This window comes from Pseudophryne corroboree, chromosome 4 (genome assembly GCF_028390025.1).
Source record: "Pseudophryne corroboree isolate aPseCor3 chromosome 4, aPseCor3.hap2, whole genome shotgun sequence".
NCBI lineage: Eukaryota > Metazoa > Chordata > Amphibia > Anura > Myobatrachidae > Pseudophryne > Pseudophryne corroboree.
In genome coordinates this window covers 453,053,702-453,077,526 of record NC_086447.1, presented here as the reverse complement: position 1 = coordinate 453,077,526, position 23,825 = coordinate 453,053,702, and the positions used below count along the sequence as shown (strand labels likewise).

The 23,825-nt window shown below is 44.0% G+C and overlaps 1 protein-coding gene across 2 annotated transcripts in view; it reads left to right on the top strand.

Annotated features, from left to right (window-relative positions):
- Positions 1–23,825, top strand: part of BACH2 (BTB domain and CNC homolog 2) — a 486,829-nt gene that overhangs the window by 218,297 nt on the left and 244,707 nt on the right. For both annotated transcript variants that reach the window (XM_063916991.1, XM_063916990.1), the window contains exon 3: positions 21,368–21,525. In XM_063916991.1, coding sequence (XP_063773061.1) covers positions 21,493–21,525 — 33 coding nt within the window. In that variant the 5' untranslated portion in view covers positions 21,368–21,492. The remainder of the gene's footprint in view (positions 1–21,367; positions 21,526–23,825) is intronic.

Here is a 23,825-nt window from a genome sequence, read left to right as displayed (position 1 = left end):
CAGCCACAGCCTGCAAGGAGGGAGGCTGGAAGCAACAGAGAGGGCAGAGTGTCTGGGGGAATCCCGGGCCACGTCTGAGCCAGAAGATGAGACTTGCGCAGCCTGGGCCAGAGGTTCAGCCAGCGGCTGGGGGCGCAGGGCTATGCCCTGTGGCCTTGAGCTGCCACACGTAAGATCATAGAAATGTATTGAAATGTGTAATTTAAAACAAAGTGAGCACAGAAATGGAAATGTAGGGAAAAGAAAAACAAAGAAAATAACTTTGTTATAATAATTGTAATGTATTTATTTAATTTATAAGAATTGTAATGTATTTGAGCTTAAGAACCAAATGATGGATGTTTTGGCCAGTCCAGATTATTCCTAGCAAATCTGTTATTGATTTGGGAGCACAGCAATTTTTGTGCAGTAATGCTCTCCACAAGTCTTGAACATCCCGTTAGGCTACATGCCCCACCAAAGAAATGGGATTATGTTTCCAGCTTGTGCTGCAAGGGAGAGGACACAACAGTTTGGATGTTCTACTGAGGGAAATCCTTACTGCAATCTGTGTTCCTAGAGCAGAACTGCAAATATTATTTGTTCTGCAATAATAAGAATGGGGACTGATCGGGATTATTAGATGATTGCAAGTAGAGGAACACCTGTAAACAGCGGTGTAACTAGAAGTTTGTGAGCCCCGTTGCAAAATCTTGAATGGGTGCCCCCCCTTCCCTGCCATTGTCACAACAATGCCCCTTACGGAACCAGGGAAAAGCGAGTGAGGTGTGAGAGACAAAAAGAGGATAAAGGGAAGAGAGAAAGAGGAGCAAAGGAAGACAGGGACAGAGAAATTGTCAGGGAGAGAGAGAAAGAGACTGACGGAGAAAGAGATAGGGAGAGATAAAGTGTCAGGGAAAAAGAGAAGCCGTGTTAGGGACACTTGGAGATTGACCGTTTCAGAGAGAGAGAGACTGTGTTTGGGAGAAAGAGAGTGAGAGATACAGTGTCGGGAAGAGAGTGAGGGAGAGAGAGAGTCGTCAGGGACAGAGACTGTCAGGGAGCAAGAGAGTGAGGTAGGGGGAGTGAGCATTACTTGACTCTAGTAGAGGTCTCTGATCGGGTCGGGCACTTCCTGACAATAGCCCCCCCCCCCCCCCCCCCCCCGCGCTGCATCCTACGTGCGGTTGCTGCCTCTGTGGAATAGAGGGTTTATTATATCAGCTGGGCCGTTCTTAGCGAGGGAGGGGGGTGAAGGGGAGCTACAGGCCTTGGGGGCAGCCTGTGAATGGGTGCAGGGTGGGCAGCAGGTCCTCGAAGCAGCCCAGGCCCCATAGCAGCTGTACCCTTGGTAGTTATGCCACTGCCTGTGAATGTCATTATAACAGACTTGATCATTTTTTCAATGCTGAAATTAAGATATTGCATTAGTTTATTTCATAAAGTTATCTTCCAAATATGATGATTTGTGATTATTTTGCATAAATGCAAATGTGTGGGTAATCAAGTAATATTATCTCAAATGCAATGATGCCTAAAAATGACTGTGTCTTCTCAATGTGATTATCAATGTAGCTATGACAGCTTATTGTTAACTAGACTCCCGGTGGAGCTGTTGTCACCTGTTCAGAGATGCACAGCAGCATATTACTGTATGTTATATGGATGAACTGCATTGAGTCCTATAGCGTAACCTGTTGTGATGTCAACAATGAAAATGTAATGTTACAATTGTATACTGCAAGGCCTTATCCAAATACATAGTGATGACATTTATTTGTTATATGGCTTCCTCCAGCAATAGCAGACAAATGATGGCAGGGTCAAGAGATATAGTATAGTCATGTAACCTGCATTAAGGCTGCATCATTGACTGAGCAACTTACATGATAGCTTATTAGGTTTTGCAAGGTCATACCATATAATGGGGCAAATGTATTAACCTGTAGAAGGCATAAGGAAGTGATAAACCAGTGATAAATGCAAGGTACTAAACACACCAGCCAATCAGCTACCATATGTAAATTAACAGTTAGGAGTTGATTGGCTGGTGCATTATCACCTTGCACTTAACACTGCTTTATCACTTCCTTATGCCTTCTCCAGGTTCATACATCTACCCCAATGTCTCACAACTGGAAAAGTAAGACATTATTTTGGCGGGACTAGGTACATCATAGTCATAGTGTCATAATCACTATCACCAGATAACCTGGCCTAGTGTCACATAATTTGGAGCAAAACACTGGAGCATGAATGCTTATTATTATTTATGAAAAAATATAATAATCATAATATTATTATTATTATTATTATTATTATTATTATTATTATTATTAAGATGATATAGGCCCTTAAATAAGAAAAATACTGAGAGGAAGGTACAAAAAACTGTCAGAAATTCTAAAGCATAGAACAATATAAGAGCAGAAAAGCAAAAATTGAGTGACACTGGGCCCTAGTTATCTGGTGATTTCTCTGACGTCCTAGTGGATGCTGGGAACTCCGTAAGGACCATGGGGAATAGACGGGCTCCGCAGGAGACTGGGCACTCTAAAAGAAAGATTAGGTACTATCTGGTGTGCACTGGCTCCTCCCTCTATGCCCCTCCTCCAGACCTAAGATTTCTGTGCCCGGCCGAGCTGGATGCACACTAGGGGCTCTCCTGAGCTCCTAGAAAGAAAGTATATGTTAGGTTTTTTATTTTACAGTGAGACCTGCTGGCAACAGGCTCACTGCAACGAGGGACTAAGGGGAGAAGAAGCAAACCTACCTGCTTGCAGCTAGCTTGGGCTTCTTAGGCTATTGGACACCATTAGCTCCAGAGGGATCGACCGCAGGACCCGTCCTTGGTGTTCGTTCCCGGAGCCGCGCCGCCGTCCCCCTTACAGAGCCAGAAGCATGAAGATGTTCCGGAAAATCGGCGGCAGAAGACTTCAGTCTTCACCAAGGTAGCGCACAGCACTGCAGCTGTGCGCCATTGCTCCTCATACACACTTCACACTCCGGTCACTGAGGGTGCAGGGCGCTGGGGGAGGGGGGGGCCCTGAGCAGCAATAAAAACACCTTGGCTGGCAAAATAATCACAATATATAGCCCCAGAGGCTATATATGTGATAATTACCCCTGCCAGAATCCATAAAAAAGCGGGAGAAAAGTCCGCGGAAAAGGGGCGGAGCTATCTCCCTCGGCACACTGGCGCCATTTTCTCTTCACAGTGTAGCTGGAAGACAGCTCCCCAGGCTCTCCCCTGTAGTTTTCAGGCTCAAAGGGTTAAAAAGAGAGGGGGGGCACTAAATTTAGGCGCAATATTGTTTATACAAGCAGCTATTGGGGAAAATTCACTCAGTGATAGTGTTTATCCCTACATTATAAGGCGCTCTGGTGTGTGCTGGCATACTCTCTCTCTGTCTCCCCAAAGGGCTGTGTGGGGTCCTGTCCTCAGTCAGAGCATTCCCTGTGTGTGTGCGGTGTGTCGGTACTGCTGTGTCGACATGTTTGATGAGGAGGCTTATGTGGAGGCAGAGCAGATGCCGATAAATGGGATGTCGCCCCCGATGGGGCCGACACCAGAGTGGATGGATAGGTGGAAGGTATTAACCGACAGTGTCAACTCCTTACATAAAAGGCTGGATGACGTAACAGCTGTGGGACAGCCGGCTTCTCAGCCCGCGCCTGCCCAGGCGTCTCAAAGACCATCAGGGGCTCAAAAAACGCCCGTTACCTCAGATGGCAGACACAGATGTCGACACGGAGTCTGACTCCAGTGTCGACGAGGTTGAGACATATACACAATCCACTAGGAACATCCGTTGCATGATCTCGGCAATAAAAATTGTGTTACACATTTCTGACATTAACCCAAGTACCAAATAAAAGGGTTTTTATGTTTGGGGAGAAAAAGCAGCCGGTGTTTTGTTCCCCCATCAGATGAGTGAATGAAGTGTGTGAAGAAGCGTGGGTTCCCCCGATAAGAAACTGGTAATTTCAAAAAATTACTGCTGGCGTACCCTTTCCCGCCAGAGGATAGGTCACGTTGGGAGATATCCCTTAGGGTGGATAAGGCGCTCACACGTTTGTCATAAAAGGTGGCACTGCCGTCTTAGGATACGGCCACTTTGAAGGAGCCTGCTGATAAAAAGCAGGAGGCTATCCTGAAGTCTGTATATACACACTCAGGTATTATACTGAGACCTGCAATTGCCTCAGCATGTATAGTGCTGCTGCAGCAGGGTCTGATACCCTGTCAGATAATATTAATACCCTAGACAGAGAGAATATGGTGCTAACATAGAGCATATTAAAGACGTAGTCTTATATATGAGGGATGCACAGAGGGATATTTGCCGGCTGGCGTCCAGAATTAATGCAAGGTCCATTCTGCCAGGAGGGTATTAGAGACCCGGCAGTGGACAGGTGATGTTGACTTTAAAAGGCACATGGAGATTATGCCTTATAAGGGTGAGGAATTGTTTGGGGATGGTCTCTGGGACCTTGTATCCACAGCAACAGCTGGGAAGAAAAATTTCTACCTCCGGTTTCCTCACACCCTAAGAAAGCACTGTATTATGGGGTACAGTCCTTTCGGCTTCAGAAAAGCAAGGGGGCCAAAGGCGCTTCCTTTCTGCACAAGGGAAGAAGGAAAAAGCTGCACAGACAGCCAGTTCCCAGGATCAAAAATCTTCCCCCGCTTCCTCTGAGTCCACAGCATGACGCCGGGGCTCCACAGACAGGTGCGGTGGGGGCGCGTCTCGGGAACTTCAGGGACCAGTGGGCTTGCCCACAGGTGAATCACAGGGTTCTGCAAGTAGTATCACAGGGATACAAGCTGGAGTTCGAGGCGACTCCCCCTCGCCGTTACCTCACATCAGCCTTGCCTGCTGCCCTCGGATATAGGGAGTTAGTACTGGCGGCAATTCACAAGCTGTACTTCCAGCAGGTGAAATCAAGGTAACCCTCCTTCAACAAGGCCGGGGTTACTATTCCAAAAATGTTGTGGTACCGAAACCAGACGGTTCGGTGAGACCCATTCTAAAATTGAAATCCTTGAACACTTATATACAAAGGTTTAAGTTCAAAATGGAATCGCTCAGGGCGATTATTGCAAGCCTGGAGAATTTCAGGGTATCACTGGACATCAAGGATGCTTACCTGCATGTCCCTATTTACCCTCCTCACCAGGAGTACCTCAATATTGTGGTACAGAATTGTCATTACCAATTCCAGACGTTGCCGTTGGTCTGTCCCCGGCACCGAGGGTATTTACCAAGGTAATGGCCGAAAGAATTATCCAGTACTTGGACAATCTCCTTATAAAGGCGAGGTCCAGGGAGCAGTTGTTGGTCAGAGTTGCACTATCTCGGGAAGTGCTACAACAGCACGGCTGGATTCTGAATATTCCAAAGTCGCAGCTGGTTCCTACGACGCATCTACTGTTCCTGGGGATGGTTCTGGACACAGAACAGAAAAAAGTGTTTCTCCCGCAGGAGAAAGCCAAGGAGCTGTCATCTCTAGTCAGAGGCCTCCTGAAACCAAAACAGGTGTCGGTGCATCACTGCACGTGAGTCCTGGAAAAAATGGTAGCTTCCTACGAAGCAGTTCCATTCGGCAGGTTCCATGCAAGAACTTTTCAGTGGGACCTCTTGGACGGGATCGCATCTTCAGATGCATCGCCTGATAACCCTGTCTCCAAGGACCAGGGTGTCTCTGCTGTGGTGGCTGCAGAGTGCTCATCTTCTAGAGGGCCGCAGATTCGGCATACAGGACTGGGTCCTGGTGATCACGGATGCCAGCCTTCGAGGCTGGGGGGCAGTCACACAGGGAAAAAAATTTCCAAGGACTTTGGTCAAGTCAGGAGTCGTCCCTACACATAAATATTCTGGAACTGAGGGCCATTTACAATGCCCTAAGTCAGGCAAGACCTCTGCTTCAAAACCAGCCGGTACTGATCCAATTGGACAACATCACGGCAGTGCCCATGTAAACCGACAGGGCGGCACAAGAAGCAGGATGGCGATGGCAGAAGCCACAAGGATTCTCCGATGGGCGGAAAATCACGTCATAGCACTGTCAGCAGTGTTCATTCCGGGAGTAGACAACTGGGATGCAGACTTCCTCAGCAGACACGACCTACACCCGGGAGAGTGGGGACTTCATCCAGAAGTCTTCCAACTGTTGGTAAACCGTTGGGAAAGGCCACAGGTGGACATGATGGCGTCCTGCCTCAACAAAAAGCTACAGAGATATTGCGCCAGGTCAAGGGACCCTCAGGCGATAGCTGTGGACGCTCTAGTGACACCATGGGTGTACCAGTCGGTTTATGTGTTCCCTCCTCTGCCTCTCATACCAAAGGTACTGAGAATAATAAGAAGGCGAGGAGTAAGAACGATACTCGTGGTTCCGGATTGGCCAAGAAGAGCTTGGTACCCAGAACTTCAAGAAATGATATCAGAGGACCCATGGCCTCTACCGCTCAGACAGGATCTGCTACAGCAGGGGCCCTGTCTGTTCCAAGACTTACCGCGGCTGCGTTTGACGGCATGGCGGTTGAATTCCGGATCCTAAAGGAAAAGGGCATTCCGGAGGAAGTCATTCCTACGCTGATAAAAGCCAGGAAAGAAGTAACCGCAAACCATTATCACCGTATTTGGCGAAAATAGGTTGCGTGGTGTGAGGCCAGGAAGGCCCCAACAGAGGAATTTCAGCTGGGTCGTTTTCTGCACTTCCTACAGTCAGGAGTGACTATGGGCCTAAACTTGGGTTCCATTAAGGTCCAGATTTCGGCTCTGCCGATTTTCTTCCAGAAAGAACTGGCTTCACTACCTGGAGTTCAGACATTTGTAAAGGGAGTGCTACATATTCAGCCCCCTTTTGTGCCTCCTGTGGCACCTTGGGATCTCAACGTGGTGTTGAGTTTCCTAAAATCACATTGGTTTGAGCCACTTAAAACTGTGGATTTGAAATATCTCACGTGGAAAGTGGTCATGTTATTGGCCTTGGTTTCGGCCAGGCGTGTGTCAGAATTGGCGGCTTTGTCATGTAAAAGCCCTTATCTGATTTTCCATATGGATAGGGCAGAATTGAGGACTCGTCCCCAGTTTCTCCCTAAGGTGGTATCAGCTTTTCACTTGAACCAACCTATTGTAGTGCCTGCGGCTACTAGGGGCTTGGAAGATTCCAAGTTACTGGACGTAGGCAGGGCCTTGAAAATTTATGTTTCCAGGACGGCTGGAGTCAGGAAAACTGACTCGCTTTTTATCCTGTAGGCACCCAACAAACTAGGTGCTCCTGCTTCTGAGCAGACTATTGCTCGCTGGATTTGTAGCACAATTCAGCTGGCGCATTCTGCGGCTGGATTGCCGCATCCTAAATCAGTAAAAGCCCATTCCACAAGGAAAGTGGGCTCATCTTGGGCGGCTGCCCGAGGGGTCTCGGCTTTACAACTTTGCTGAGCTGCAACTTGGTCAGGGGCAAACACGTTTGCTAAATTCTACAAATTTGATACCCTGGCTGAGGAGGACCTTGAGTTCTCTCATTCGGTGCTGCAGAGTCATCCGCACTCTCCCGCCCGTTTGGGAGCTTTGGTATAATCCCCATGGTCCTTACGGAGTTCCCAGCATCCACTAGGATGTCAGAGAAAATAAGATTTTACTCACCGGTAAATCTATTTCTCGTAGTCCGTAGTGGATGCTGGGCGCCCATCCCAAGTGCGGATTGTCTGCAATACTTGTATATAGTTATTGCCTAACTAAAGGGTTATTGTTGAGCCATCTGTTGAGAGGCTCAGTTATATTTCATACTGTTAACTGGGTATAGTATCACGCGTTATACGGTGTGATTGGTGTGGCTGGTATGAGTCTTACCCGGGATTCAAAATCCTTCCTTATTGTGTCAGCTCTTCCGGGCACAGTATCCTAACTGAGGTCTGGAGGAGGGGCATAGAGGGAGGAGCCAGTGCACACCAGATAGTACCTAATCTTTCTTTTAGAGTGCCCAGTCTCCTGCGGAGCCCGTCTATTCCCCATGGTCCTTACGGAGTTCCCAGCATCCACTACGGACTACGAGAAATAGATTTACCGGTGAGTAAAATCTTATTTTTTGCTTTTCTGCTCTTATATTGTTCTATGCTTTAGAATTTTTGACAGTTTTTTGTACCTTCCTCTCAGTATTTTTCATATTTAGGAGCCTATATAATGTTGTTGATGATGTTGTTGTTGTTGTTGTTGTTGTTGTTGTTATTATATTTTTTTCATAAATAATAAGCATTCATGTTCCAGTGTTTAGCTCCAGTTAATCAGAGCGATAGTAACAGAATACAATTACCTGCACCCCGTAGTAACAATACTTGCTTCCATGGATAGCGATTCCAAAATGAGGCTTGCCTCCCATTGAAAAGTCATTTAATGTCTAGATGCAATATTGGAGAGATCTCGTATGCTACAACGGCTAACACCATTTGAAGATGGTGTTTGCTAATGAGACAATGCTTTGAAGCTTGACATATTGGGCCAGATCGCAGTTCTCATTTATAGAGATAAAGGTATATTAGGACGGCAAGTTATGTTTTCCTTACACAGAGGACAGGCAATAGGAATGCTTTTGTTATTTTCTTTTGATGTTGTGTTATAAATATGTCCACACGGGTAAACAGGGAGTTTGTCACTCAGGATGCCCTGAGGTGATCCTGTGTAGTTCATTAGAATGTACATCTCTGAGGACATCCTGTGACCAGGAAACCCAATTAACTGATCACGGATTCATAAACAAGGTCTGTTGTCAGTGGGCGCATATTGATTATGTAAATTTGTGAAGCTGGCATTGAACCCAGCAGGTGTAGGTACAAATAAACAGACAGCAGTCTTCCAAAAGGTGATCTCCGACTGCAGACAGAGAACAAATGCAAAACTAAATGTTATTAGTTTTTCTGGAATAATTGGATAACTTACAAAAATCATAGTATATATCAGAAGTCTATATGCAGGCTAGGTGTGATTTAGAAATAAGATGTATGGTTTTGGAGTAAAAGGGGGTATACACGGGAGAGATGTGTGCTGAGCGAACCGCTCAGCACACATCTCTCCCGCCACTCAGCACAGCGCGATGTGTGCTGAGCGATGTGGGGGGAGGACAGGGGCCGCTCATTTCACCCAGCGGGTGAAATGAGCGAACTGCTAGATTGGCCTGCATGCAGGCTCAATCTAGCAGCGGCGATAGCGATGTGCGGGGCCGCGCATCGCTATCACTGAGGGGGCTACACATGAGTGATCTGTGCTTAAAATCTAAGCAATCTAGTCAGATTCCTTAGATTTTAAGCATGGATCTCTCCGTGAGTACCCCTCTTAATGAGGAAACCTAACCTATTACACATTATAAACCCATCCTATTTACACTCCTATTATAGCTTAAATAATGGCGATTAATGGAACACACCATATTTTATGTAGTTATTGCACAGGGGAAATTATCTACAATTATTTGTACTTTAGTTAAAAGTTACAGGAAATTGGCAGTTCTGGAGGACTCGGATTTAAATAACTGGTCATCCAGTCATTAGATATTTGGGTGACCTAATTCATGGAATGGGGTGAACTAGTGATAAATGCTAAGGACACCTTTTGTTCTGGTTCAGACTGGGATCAAATTCTTATTTCAAGCCAGTACCTGCATTTCCGCAATTACCTGCTGTTCCTCCCTGCCAGATTAGCACCGTGTTATTCTACATAAGGTCTCCTTTTTATTTAAAAGAAAAATAAAATGTTACTTTTAACCCTTTTTCTTAACATTTTTATAACTAGGCATTGTACTTCTTTTGGAAATAAAATGTTATTTATTTAGTCTATTTCATATACTCTCCAGAACCCAGTAGTGGAAGCTATTGGGTCATGAAGGTTACGCTATAACTGTTATTGATTGCTAGAAGTAAACAGAGACCAAACTAACTATATGGTAGTTTGTTTCACCGATCCTGTGCAATTGTGACAGTGTTAGAAGGACCTGTGGCTCCTTCATCTTCCACAAGTGGTATCATAAAAAATAAGTATATGGTACAGTGGGCATAGAGATAAAATATTCAGTGTATTATATTCACCCCTGCCATCACTACATCAGGACTTGGTGATCTGCGCGATCGCAGTCCTGACGCTACTGTCATACAATCAAGATGAATCAAATTACAGACTGCTGGAGTCCCTGACACCATTGGAAAAAATGGGGATTCTGGTCTGCAGCTGTAGTTTCTCGGAGGTAGGAGAAACTGTGATTACGCCTGCATTCGTGCTTTACTCAGTAGGCTAGTTTATTTTTTATTTTTTCAATTATTTAATGAACCCACAGCAATCGACAAAAAAATAAAATAAATACAGGACATAAAATAGGCAAGCCAATTTTCATAGGCAGAATGTACACTATAACAAACATTATACGTAAAAGTGAATAAAGAAGAGGACATAAGTAAAAGGGAGAAGGGGGGAAGAAAAGGGATTCAGGGGTGACAGGACTTTAGAGAAAGGGAGAAGAAATTTGAAGAATTTAAAATAGTGAACAGAAAACACCAAAGGGGAGGAATGTTATGCGTATTGGATGAAAGGGGAGAAGAAAGGTGAGGACCAATAATAAGCAAGAGGTCCAACAAGAGTATTATTATTACATTGTATTTATAAGGAGCCACAAGTGTTTTGCAGTGCCGTACATACGACACACATTAGAACAATACAGGGTACACAGAACTTAACGTTACAGAAGCAGAGCACAGGTACAAATTAACCTCACAAATTCTCAGTACACAATACAGCTGATATGTAAGGAAGCAAAGGAGTAATTGACATACTACTACGGGCAGGCAGCTGTTGGAAGAGTTGAACGGTCACGAGCAAGAGGAAGTGCAGGTATAGACAGTCACTGAGTAGTAGAGATCTGTAATTGAAGTGCAAGAGAAGAGGGCTGTGAGAACAAGAGGGAAGAAGGCCCTACTCCAAAGAGTTTACAACCTAGTGGGAGGTAGGAGACAGACAGGTGACATGAGGCGCAACCAAGCGGTAGTTCACCTGGTGGCAAGAATCAAGAGAAGCAGAGATGGCCAAGGCATAAGGCAGGGGTTGGGAGAGCAGCTTCAAGACTAGTTTATGTGTAAGAGTATGCTTTGAACATGTGAGTTTTCAGTTTGAAGCTTTGCAGGGTTGGGGAGAGACTAATAGAGCGAGTGAGGGAGCATGATCCAGTGAAGGGGGGCAGGGCAGGCAAAATATTGGATTCGCGCATGGGATGCAGTGACCGGGATAAGAGGAGAGAGAACAGTCATTGGCCAACCGGAGAGGGCGGGATTAGAAAGCTAGTTACTTTAAACAAGCAGAAAATACTATTTCCATATGATTTTAAGGGTGCAATTAGATTAATAAATAGAGCTTGAGTAATTGTTTAATTAGTGTATATAACCTTATTATACAAATAATTACATTGAACCCTATAGTCTGATTATAGAACCATATGCTCAGTATAGATCTTTCTTTAAAATGTTGTTGTAATTTCATTTAAATTTGTTTTCAGTGTTCCACACTGCACTTACAATCAGTATTCTATGTATATAGGCTGGTATCCAATTATCCCCATAATTTACCGATGTTAATGGATTCGCCCTCGGCTAACTTGTTAGCCCTGATGCCAGCAGTTATTGGGGATTATGGGGTATATGCAATTAGTGGCGAATCGCAGCAATTTTTCGTCCGTTTTTTAATTCGACACAATTCGACCGTCTAATTTCGGCAAGTGGGTGCCGAAATTGACCATATTCAATAAAAAAACGGATTCGACAGTCCCGCTGACGAAAAACGGCCGATTTGACGGATTTTGTTCCGATTTTTAAAAACCGGGGAAAAACCCGAAAAAACATTGCGTGGGGTCCCCCCTCCAAAGCATAACCAGCCTCGGGCTCTTCGAGCCGGTCCTGGTTCTAAAAATCCGGGGGGGGAAAATGTCATGGGATCCCCTGTATTTTTAAAACCAGCACCGGGCTCTGCGCCTGGTGCTGGTGCAAAAAATACGGGGGACAAAAAGAGTAGGGGTCCCCCGTATTTTGTACACCAGCATCGGGCTCCACTAGCTGGACAGATAATGCCACAGCCGGGGCTCACTTTTATACAGCGCCCTGCGGCCGTGGCATTAAATATCCAACTAGTCACCCCTGGCCGGGGTACCCTGGGGGAGTGGGGACCCCTTCAATCAAGGGGGCCCCCCCCAGCCACCCAAGGGCCAGGGGTGAAGCCCGAGGCTGTCCCCCCCCATCCAAGGGCTGCAGATGGGGGGCTGATAGCCTTTGGAAAAATGAAAGAATGTTTTTTCCAGTAGTACTACAAGTCCCAGCAAGCCTCCCCCGCAAGCTGGTACTTGGAGAACCACAAATACCAGCATGCGGGAGAAAAACGGGCCCACTGGTACCTGTAGTTCTACTGGAAAAAAAATACCCAAATAAAAACAGGAAACACACACCGTGAAAGTAAAACTTTATTTCATACATGCCGACACACACATACTTACCTATGTTGACCCGCCGACTGCCACGCCCCCCTCGTCACTGAAGAATCCGGGGTACCTGTGAATAAAATTATACTCACCTCAATCCAGTGTCCAGGTATATCCACGTACTTGGCAAAACAACAAAACGGCAACCCGGACCAAACGTACTGAAAGGGGTCCCATGTTTACACATGGGACCCCTTTCCACGAATGCCGGGACCCCACGTGACTGCTGTCACAGAAGGTCCCTTCAGCCAATCAGGAAGCGCTACTTCGTGGCACTCACCTGATTGGCTGTATGCGCGTCTGCTGTCAGACAGCGCATCGCACAGCTCCCTCCATTAGTTTCAATGGTGGGAACTTTGCGGGTAGCGGTGGGGTTACCCGCGGTCAGCCACTGACCGCGGGTGACCTCACCGCTGACGCAAAGTTCCCACCATTGAATATAATGGAGAGGCTTTGCGATGCTCTGTCTGACAGCAGACGCGCATACAGCCAATCAGCAGAGTGCCAGGACGTTGCGCTCCCTGATTGGCTGAAGAGACCTTTCTGTGACAGCAGTCACGGGGAAGGGGGGGGGGGGTCTCTGCATTCGTGGAAAGGGGTCCCATGTGTAAACATGGGACCCCTTTCAGTCCGTTTGGTCCGGGTTGCCGTTTTGTTGTTTTGCCAAGTACGTGGATTATAACCTGGACACTGGATCAGGTGAGTATAATTTTATTCACAGGTACCCCGGATTCTACTTGGACAAGTAAACCGAACGTCGTGTCAACATAGGTAAGTATGTGTGTGTCGGCAGGTGTGAAATAAAGTTGTACTTTCAAGGTGTGCGTGTCCTGTTTTTATTTGGGTATTTTTTTTTCAGTAGAACTACAGGTACCAGCGGGCCTGTTTTTCTCCCGCATGCTGGTACTTGTGGTTCTCCAAGCACCAGCTTGCGGGGGAGGATTGCTGTGACTTGTAGTACTACTGGAAAAAACAATATTCTTTCAAATTTCTCAAGGCTATCAGCCCCCCATCCGCAGCCCTTGGATGGGGGGGGGGGGACAGCCTCGGACTTCACCCCTGGCCCTTGGCTTGCTGGGGGGGGGGCCCTTGATTGAAGGGGTCCCCACTCCCCCAGGGTACCCCGGCCAGGCCGCAGGGCGCTGTATAAAAGTGACCCCCGGCTGTGGCATTATCTGTCCAGCTAGTGGAGCCCGATGCTGGTGTAAAAAATACGGGGGACCCCTACTCTTTTTGTCCCCCGTATTTTTTGCACCAGCACCAGGCGCAGAGCCCGGTGCTGGTTTTAAAAATACGGGGGATCCCCTGTCATTTTCCCCCTCGGATTTTTAGAACCAGGACCGGCTCGAAGAGCCCGAGGCTGGTTATGCTTTGGAGGGGGGACCCCACGCCATTTTTTTTCGGGATTTTACCATTCCATTTAAAAAAATAAAAATAAATAATAATATTTTTAAAAATATATAAATAATACTTGTGCCTCCAAAATAGACAAACCAAGTACCTAATCCCTTCTAATATAAATAGATATGCTATTACCAATAAAAAAAACACCAAAAAAAAACATGTTTTAAATTTTTTTTATTAGATTCCCCCACCAAAGTGTGGCGGATTGAAAATGACGAATTTACTGTCTAAAAGCACTGTTGTCAAATTTCCAAACTTCAATTGAATATACTTTTGGCGAATTGCTGCATTTGTACCATTGCAGAAATGTCGAATTTGACAAATGTCGAATTTCAAAAAGTCGAATTTTGAAAGTCCGTTTTTTTGACGGAAAGTACTGAATTGCATTGTCGATTTTTTTTGGGGGGGGCGAAAAAGTCCCGTTTTTCGACAATTTCGGGAATTCGACCGCAATTGCATATACCCCTATGTTTTGTGTGCCCTTAGAGAACCATTTTTTTTATTGTTTAGAAGAAACATGAGTTAGGGAAATCATCCCGGATCCTGTGTGTTTTCAGCCTAAAAACTAAACATTTTTCTTGTAACAAAAAAATGAGCTATACTTGAATAACCTGAAAATGACAATCAGACTAAATTGACGTAATAGCCCGTTTTTTTGTTGGTTTTTTTTTACCCGAAAAATTAGCACCGACAATTGGATACTGGCCGTAGTGTTTATTCCTCACTTAACATAGGCTTCAAAACAACACTGATTAAGCTTTTGCGAGTACTATAGACAATATTATTGACCGTACATGTTTATCATCAATTGACTGACACTATTTGTATAACCAACCATTTTTTACTGAATCCATGTGTTCACCATAAATTATTTTGTGGCTTTATCAGCTATCTTCTTTCTTGTAGAACTAGCCGTAATAGGACTTTGGTGTCTACAGAGTGCTATGCTATATTTGGCATAGCTTGTAGCACACATACCTTATGAACAAGCACTACTTCTTATGTTGCTGAAGTGTGTCTCAGGAATTGGCTAAATCACATACGTGACTCTTGTATTTCTCCTCAGCATGCCACAAATTGCAGACATGCTTAAAAGTGTTTTCTTCTGTAGATATTCTCTATCTTTTCAATGTATTATTCTTATCATACTCGTATAGAATTTTCTTGCGCAATACTTATTACTGTAGATTATAGAACTTTCTTTTGATATATTATACAATGGATCAAAATACAGTTTTGTTTTTTTTAATCTTTTTGTGCTGATATTCTTAGCGCAAAATGTAATAGTCTTATGATCTGCTGGTGCCACATAAACTTCTCACTATTAGTACCGACAGCTTAGCATTACCATGTCAACTTAAAAAAAAATAACATAATGTGTTTATTTTGGCTTTTTGGAAAGATGCCTGAATATGAAGTAAGACGGATCTTTAAAAGATACCCACCTTCAGCCATGCTGTTGAGAACCAGGACCATAGAGCTGTCATTTTTATTTATGGATTACTTTTTTCTTTTATTTATTAGAGTTTTACATATATATAATACGGTCAGGATGCCGGCGCTTGGAATGCCGGCACGGAAACTCCAACAGCGAACAAAATGCAGACGCCGGAATACTGACACCTGGAATCCCGATTGTAAATATATGGGGACTGTCAGTGTTAGCCTGTGGGGGGGTTAGGTTTAGGCACCTCCGGGAACAGTTAGGGTTAGGCTGTGGAGAAGGGTGGGTTAGGTTTAGGCACCACCGGGGAGGGTTAGGGTGAGGCTGTGGGAAGGAAGGGTTAAGGTGCATACACATGGTGAGATATTGACTTCGAGATTTCCCTTGAACTCCCTGGAGCCCTGAACCACCAATATTGATTATCTTTACTTGAGATTTTGACTAAGTGCCAATTTTGACTATACTGTGTACTAGATTGTATGCAATATAGTCAAGATTGACATGCCTGCACAGTCCATCTTGTCTTGCGATAGCGACCCCATGGGAGCGCGCATCGGTATCGTAAGCTGTGTACTTTCGGTGCGAGTTTGCACTAACTTTCCTTACGATTTTGACTATATAGTCAAAATCGTAAGATTACATAGCACCATGTGTATGCACCTTAAGGGGGATATTGAGGGAAGGTAAGTATACTTACCTACCCCCTATTGGGATTCTCTCCATCAGGATGCCGCAGTCAGTCTTCTGACTGTCAGCATCCCGAACGTCAGTAAATCATAACACACCCCATACACACATATACGATTTCCATTATCCGAGTGCATCCTTCTATGTTTCTGATTGCTGTTCTGCATTTTTCTGGTGTAGAGGGGTTTTTAAAATTCAGAGAGCGTCTGTATGGTTGTAGTAAGGAATACTACGAGATCTCATAGGCAGCCGCGATATGATTACTGGTTTACAAAAGATGAGTTGCCAGTTGGGTATATATAAGACTGAGAGTATTTTTATATGAGATTTGTGTTTTATAAAGGAGTGGTGGTGTTGAGGGCTTTGAAGATCAGGATGAGTAACCTGAATTGGTTTTTGGAGGAGATGGGGAGCCAGTGTAGCATTTTGCAAAGTGGTTTGGGAGATACGGAACTGTAAAAAAGATCATTATTAAGATGATATGTTTTGAAGCATGGATAAATGTCAGATGGAAAGGCAGATAGAGATTGTAGTTGATGTTTACATGCACTAATATTCCCACAAGGAACTGGGCAGGGTCAATATGTTCCACACTTTCCCCCGAAAAGGGTTGTAATTTGGCCCCTTATACGTCACTAATGAGGTCATGCCCCAAATGCGTGGCATCATTAATGGGAACATGCTGCTGGGCTTCCCCCAAACTATGGGGTAAATGTATTACCCTCCGATATGGGGGAGAAGCAGATTCAGCGCACTTTATGTGCACTGATACCACTTCTTCTCCATGTAAGACAGTGGCGGAGTGTGCAGACGCTATACGTCCCTGTCCATATGACGCCGCTATCTAACAGATAGCAGGCCAATATGTGCTGGCAATTTGACACCTGCAGCTGTCAATTTCGACAGCTGCAGGTGGTGATGCCCATACACCACGGCAGGGACAGAGCTGTCCCTGGCTGTGGCGGCCGCCGGCTCCGGAGTGCACGGCAGGGAGACACAACGTGTAATTTTGCCCTTTAAAACTTGGGCAGGACACAGTGCCCTGCTACAACAGCCTAGCGTGAACACTACATACACTATGTAGGCAAATGTGATTGGACACCTACCCCCCTGCACATGCAAAATGGTGTGCTCCTGAAACAGACACATGTTTGTGAAGGTATTAACAGGTAGAAGGGCACTGATTAGATCATTTCTAACAAAATAGCTTGATGGAAGGAGCTAACGGAGTTTGAAAAAGGGATCATCGTAGGTTGCACAATGTCATGTTTCCAGGGCGAAGCTGGACTGGTAAACAGAAAATTCGGTAACACAGATGGATTGGCCAGCTGGGATTCGCAACGAGTGTGTTCTTGACCAACTTGACCTTCTTTAGCATCGCAGTTGGTCTCTGTACTTAAGGCGGAATGGCAAAACATACCGTCTGCTGTTGTCCAGGAACTTATGGACAGTTTTCCAAGAAAGGTGTCTGCAGTAATCACTGCATGTGGTGGACCTACAAAGTACTGATGTCAATAAAATCTTGTTAATCTATTTGGTGGCAGTGTCAAATCACTTTTGTCTATATAGTGTAGTACCTAACGTGGGCATTTAAATTTGAATTGTTGACTTGCACATGATAACATTAGGGCGGACAACTATAATATGTATGAGTAAATGGGGGGCCGAGAATGTAGTATGTGTGTGTCAGAAATTACCACCCTGTCTAGTCAAAAAGCAAATAGAGAGATTGGGTGGAATTCAAATAATATATCACGCCCAATCTCCTGTCCAAAATGATCCTCATTATCATGCATATCGCACCCATAGTAATCAGGTTTAGCTGTTTAAAGGGTCTGGTGCCTTGTTACTCCAAGGGTAGCAAGTTGAAATAATGATACCATGACCCCGAGGGCAGAAACAGAATGGGTGTGGAAAGGGGTGAAAAAAATGTAATCCCACCCAATGAGTCCATCAACATGTTGGACTATGTGCTCGGCTGGTAACCTGGTTCTGCCTTTCTGCTCAGGAACCAGAAGTGTACAGTCTGATCCTCCATGCAGATGGCCACAGTTCATCTAAATGGCTAGCACACTGCTTGTGTGGTCACCATAAGTGGAAACACTCCTGTGGCAAGCATAATCCCACTAATGATTTACACAAAATACCCTCTCTTGTGCTTTCATGCGTATATCCCAATAGTACAGTATTTTGCTTATGATTAGCTCCAAACTGAGAGCAGTGTAGGAGAACACATGAAGATTCCCCCACCCTCAGTAACTTACACTCCGTAATAAAAATAGTTCTTGCTTTCTGTTGCTGCATGAATGAATTCTGAAACACAGTAGTTTTATCCACTGTGGTTAAGTAAAGTGATAAATAAAGGAAGTAAAATAAATGGAAATAATTAAATATAAATAAATGTTCAAAATAGATAAATGTAAATGATGTTGAGTTTCCAAAAGAGAAGTCAATGATATGCTCAAGTACTCTCCTATACAATCATGAAACAAAAGCTATTTACAATGTTGCCAAATGACTCATCTTCACAAAGAAACACCTGTGAATTTCACTTCCAACAAATTATACCCATATAATGGTTGGTGAATAAACCACGATATCAGAATTAATTGACACATTGAGTAGTATTTATAAACCTTTTATCTACAGAGCCAGTTAAAGACCGAGAGCGTAACACATTTGTCCACTTAAACCTCTGCCCCTTGACATGTTTATGCTAGCATTTTATCCTTATAATAAAGACCATATGGGGTTCTAGGTAGGGTAATAGTTTTGGCACTCTACCCCTCCATTTGTTTAGAAAACCCACAATAAAACCAGGTTACAGTGATCCTTTTTACCAGTTGAGCTGTAGGTGGAAGCCTAGGATGGCTCATGGTTCCCCAACTCTGTCTCACAACCTTATTGAGCCACCAATTACACAGAACCACATTTTATATACATAGTCAGCCCCGCTGCTCAGGCATCACTGCTTGCAGCTGTGTTTGGAAAGCAGTTCTACATACAATCCGCAGGCCACTTTGCCAACCACAGTGGTCACACCTTATTATAAGTAACATTTGCTAATATTGCCAGTCACGTTTCACATACCTTATTGCTGATATCCTATAACCTATATTTAGCCTCACTGCTCAGACTTTTACTGTAGATCACAATGTATAAAAGTAAAAGTATAGAAACTAAAAATGTAAATATGTTTGCGGTAATTGCCCTGCCTACCTGCTTACTACCACCATCTGCAGCCTGAAGCAGACAACAAATGATGCTCTAGGAAAGTGGTTCCAAATGGTTTCCACTATTTCCAGTGTGCTATTGAATAAGGAACCATTACTTAGGCCGACAAATGGTGAGAACCAAGTAAATGTCTCCTTTATCTATAAAGTAGCTAGCTGGTATGCCAGAGACAGCATCACACAATCCTTCATTGGGTCTGTCAAACTCAGTACTAGATTTATGGCCACATAGGCCTGGTACTAAAATTGATCAAGGGCTTATAGTGAGATGCAGAAGAGCTGTGACTAGTGCTGTGTAGGTGTTCCATAGCCATTTGGGCATGTTTATCCATTCTGTCAGCCCCAGTGTCTCCCTAAATATGTAAAATCAGGAAAATTGCATAATTTTGTCAGGAAAATAGAAATACAAGTTTAATATTTTGATTTATGGCCTACAGTGTTGCAAGCTGTGTGACTGGTCAACATCTTGCCATCAAGCTGGTGGCCTTTTTGTATGTGCAGGCTTGGTGCTGTAGTCCCATCTGCCCTATTGTTAAACTGTCCTCTGTCACACTGACAAACACATTAGTAGGGTAAGCCTCCAGGCTGCCAGGACAGATAGTTACTGGTAGTCACACGTCCCTGATCTGATACGGTAAGTGCTCATTACAGGTTCCTGGAATCCCCTTCTAGTCTGACCTACTATTTCAATATGAAAAAAGCCATTATTAAATTATTTCTAACTGTACACATACACTTGGCCGGACTATTTTTTGCTAGGCATTATGATTTATAGACCTTTCCTGGGCAGGGCACATATGTAGTGTTTTCTATACAGTATATCTTGCATATAGAGTTTGTAGACTGCATACCATGGCATGTGGATCCAATATGAATATTGGGTGTGGATCATAGGGTCGACAGTAAGCAGGTCAACACCCAAAATAGGTTTACATGACAAAAGGTCGACATGAGTTGTTGTTGGGGGGGTTTTGTGTCGTTTTCTCCGTAGAGTGACCGGGAACCCAAATTAGTGCACAGGTCCCTTTGCTTCGGGCAAGGTGCCTCGCTCCAATACCGTTGCGTTTGGCAAAAGTTACCGTTCCCAATTGTAGTCCACGTGGATCGTAAAATATGAAAAAGTATAAAAAAAAATTGTGAAAAACTCATGTCGACCTTCTGTCTTGTCGACCTAGAGACCATGTTGACCTACTTACTGTCGACCAATAGTGGTCGACCTACACATTGTCGACCTAAGTGTGGTCGACCTAGAGACCGGATACTATGAATATTTTGCTTATATGTAATGCTGTGAAAGGAAGTTTATAGTTTTGTTGTGATGTGTGTTACATGCACTATTGTGTGCTCTGACAGGTTTTCTATATTTGATACAATGATTTATGTGACAGTATTTGTCATCCAGATCATTTTTATTTTCATGCTTACACTGTTATAATGTTCCTTGTATTTACATATGCAGTTTTGTAATAAAATATTGTATAAAAGGAAGTTTGTTTGGCTTACCATATTTTTTGTGCATTTACATATTCTGTTTATGGAAGTACTTAAAGTTTTTTTGGGGGGGATTGCTTACAATGGTATTATAGCGTAGATTATTCCTTGGCAACATGTAATACTTTTTATACTCTTATTCTATTTACAGCTCAGCCTATTATAGCTTAAAAGTTAATTTACAGCAAATTGTTTGTTATGTAAGCAGTAGAGCCCATTTTCTCACTGTAACAGGGAAATCCGTAGTGTGGTGTCCCCCTATCTTACTGGTAAGCAACCCTAGTGTGTTCAACATGCAGCTCAATGCAGCAGATATTGGAGATATCTGCCTCAGTACCGCCATGTTATATCTAGAAGATACTTCATTTTTGTTGGGATTTCCCACAAAATAACTATGGTAAATTTAGCCAGTTGTATTTGACAACAGACTATGCACTGAATTACGGAAACCAATCAGAAACTAGCTTTTATTGGCTAATGCAAGTTAGCTAGTGTAAGCAAGTATCTGACTGGTTGCACATACGGCAGCAAAGTGAAATGTCAAAGAGCTACAGTATTTCTACAACAAAAAATAAGAAAATACCTTTATTAATATGTCCCATTTCTTATGTTTTAGACACTGCGAGATAATCAGATCTGGAAATCCAAACCAAGTCTTCCATGTGCCCACAATGACCTTCCGAAGTGTGAATAAGCATGAAGAGAGTGTCACAGAAATAACTGTTCAGTGATTTCTGGAAAATGTATATTAATAGAGAGAGACATCATTTAAAGGTATTGTTGTGTTTGGCTTTAAACAAGTTGCAATTGATTCCTGTTGTTAAAAATACTGTCCTTTCCATTTTTGTATCCCGCCCTTTGTGTTTTCAGTATTAAGTTCTATTGAGACTTCGATATAAAAAATATCATCTAGGTAAAGCTTAACATGTTCTAAACCAATGCAGCAAATACATATCTTTTACAGTCTCCAAAATACTGTCAAAGTGCTAAAAATGTTTTATTCAAACTTACTTTATTTCAAGGTGGAAGTTTCGATCTTAGTGCTCAACCATAGTACCCCCCATAGTATCCTGGCTTGTCCAGGAGACCTCCCAGACTCCCTGCAGAGTAGGCCTCCTTCCCGCATCCTGTTAATTTGTGAATTGCATCATTATGGCTACGCCTGCTACTATGCATCGATGCAAATAGCATCATTACTCAGTGGTGGGAAGACTGTGTTGATACATATTGCATTGTCACATTCCCTGCACTTGTTCTTTGGAAATCTTAGAGGGGAGATCCCAAAATTAGTCATACATGAGAATCACTAAGTAACCTATCACAGCGCATTAACCGTGGTGTAAATTCTGCAACATGTGTTCCTTAGATTGGATAGGTTGGGAGATTCAGCTCAATCACCTAGTGCTGTCTGTAGATGATCTTGCACTCATTTAGGGTCAAAAAATGCTCGGACAGGAACCAATGCTAGTGAGAAGGTGTCTCGCTGTAAAGAAGCTATGTTCATCATCTGTTGAAAGCATGGGAACCCAGATTTGGTGATTTTTATTGCACTTATTGTAGGGTCACATGGAAACTTAGAAGTCTGATTTATGATAGCATAAACTACCAATTATTTCATACAATGTTGTGTAATTCCACAAAGAGAGATTCAGAGCCAAAGCTTTCTGTGGCTGTGGAGAAGGTATACCACCACTACCTAGATCAGTGATGGGGAACCTTTAACACTCCAGCTGTTGGTGAACTACACATCCCAGCATGTCCTGCTACAGTTTTGCTATTTGGCCATGCTAAAACTGTAGCAGGGCATGCTGGCATGTGTAGTTCAACAACAGCTGGAGTGTCAAAGATTCTTCATCACTGACCTGGATGGTTTTAACTGCATTTTGGTTGGTTTGCTGTTTAGGTATTTAATTTTATCCACAGTAAAATGGGCATTGAATAAACTATGGACTTTCTTTTTCATCCACTAGGGGTCACTGGAGTACTCTAGGGATATGGACGGTTCCACAGGAACTAGGCACTGAATAAATTAAAATTTGAGAGTACTTCCCCCCTCCATATCCCAGAGTACCTCAGTGTTTTTTCAGTGCTCACCGAGCAACTAGGCCTGTGGAGTTTTTCCACAATTATTGGATTTATTTTTGATTTTTCAATGTTCCACATCCCTTCCCCCCTTCCAGAAAGGCGAGGGTCCGGGATAGTGGAAGCTGCTGAAGCAGCTGTGGGTATCGGTCCTCTCTGAAAGAGCTCCCTCACTACCACATGCAGGACTAAAACCTGCAGTAAAGGCTGGACGGAACTTACAGAGAGGCCCCGTCATAGCCCTCACCACAGGGTCCAGGTATGTTGAACGGGGCGGTCAGCTCACGCTGCCGCCCCGCTGTGTGGGATACTGTGTGTGTGTGGCCGCCAGCCGATGCCTTCAGCCGTCCACCGCCGCTTCCAGCGCCGCTGTTTATGCTGTGTCCCCCGCGCTCTGAGCCGCGCTGGCCACGTTGATTTATGCATAGGCCGCTCCACACAAATGAGAGTTTTTGTAAAAGGCAGGCTCCATAGCCTAGTGAGTAACTTTGCTGCCACAGTGATGTTCCCAAATGTCAGGGTCACTGGATAAAATCTCATGTTCAACTCTTGTTGATAAAAGAAAGTATGTTTACTAGAATACAGCAGCGCTGCATATGTATTACAGTAGGCTATTAAGTCTTTGTTAAACAGGATACATGTTATATGTGCAGGTTTGAATGCAACATAGTATGTTTATTAAATCTGCTTACATAATTATAAGTCTGCACTTTGTGTTATACTGTGAGCATGAGGACATATTTAACCATGCTTCCTGTTGTTTTTCCTGTTGTATTTCCAGAATTTCCTGTATTACATCTCTCCTCCATTGAAGGCGCAGGGGTGTTAAGGGGAATTTGGGATCAGGCATATTGCTGGCGTGCACTGCACTTGGCCAGATATATATTTATAGAGACACCTTAGTGCTATTTACTGAGTCGCGCAAGTTGTATTTTGTATTGTCTGTCTGCATAATGAGTAAGACACCAGCAAAGACTAAAAAGCAGTTTCCC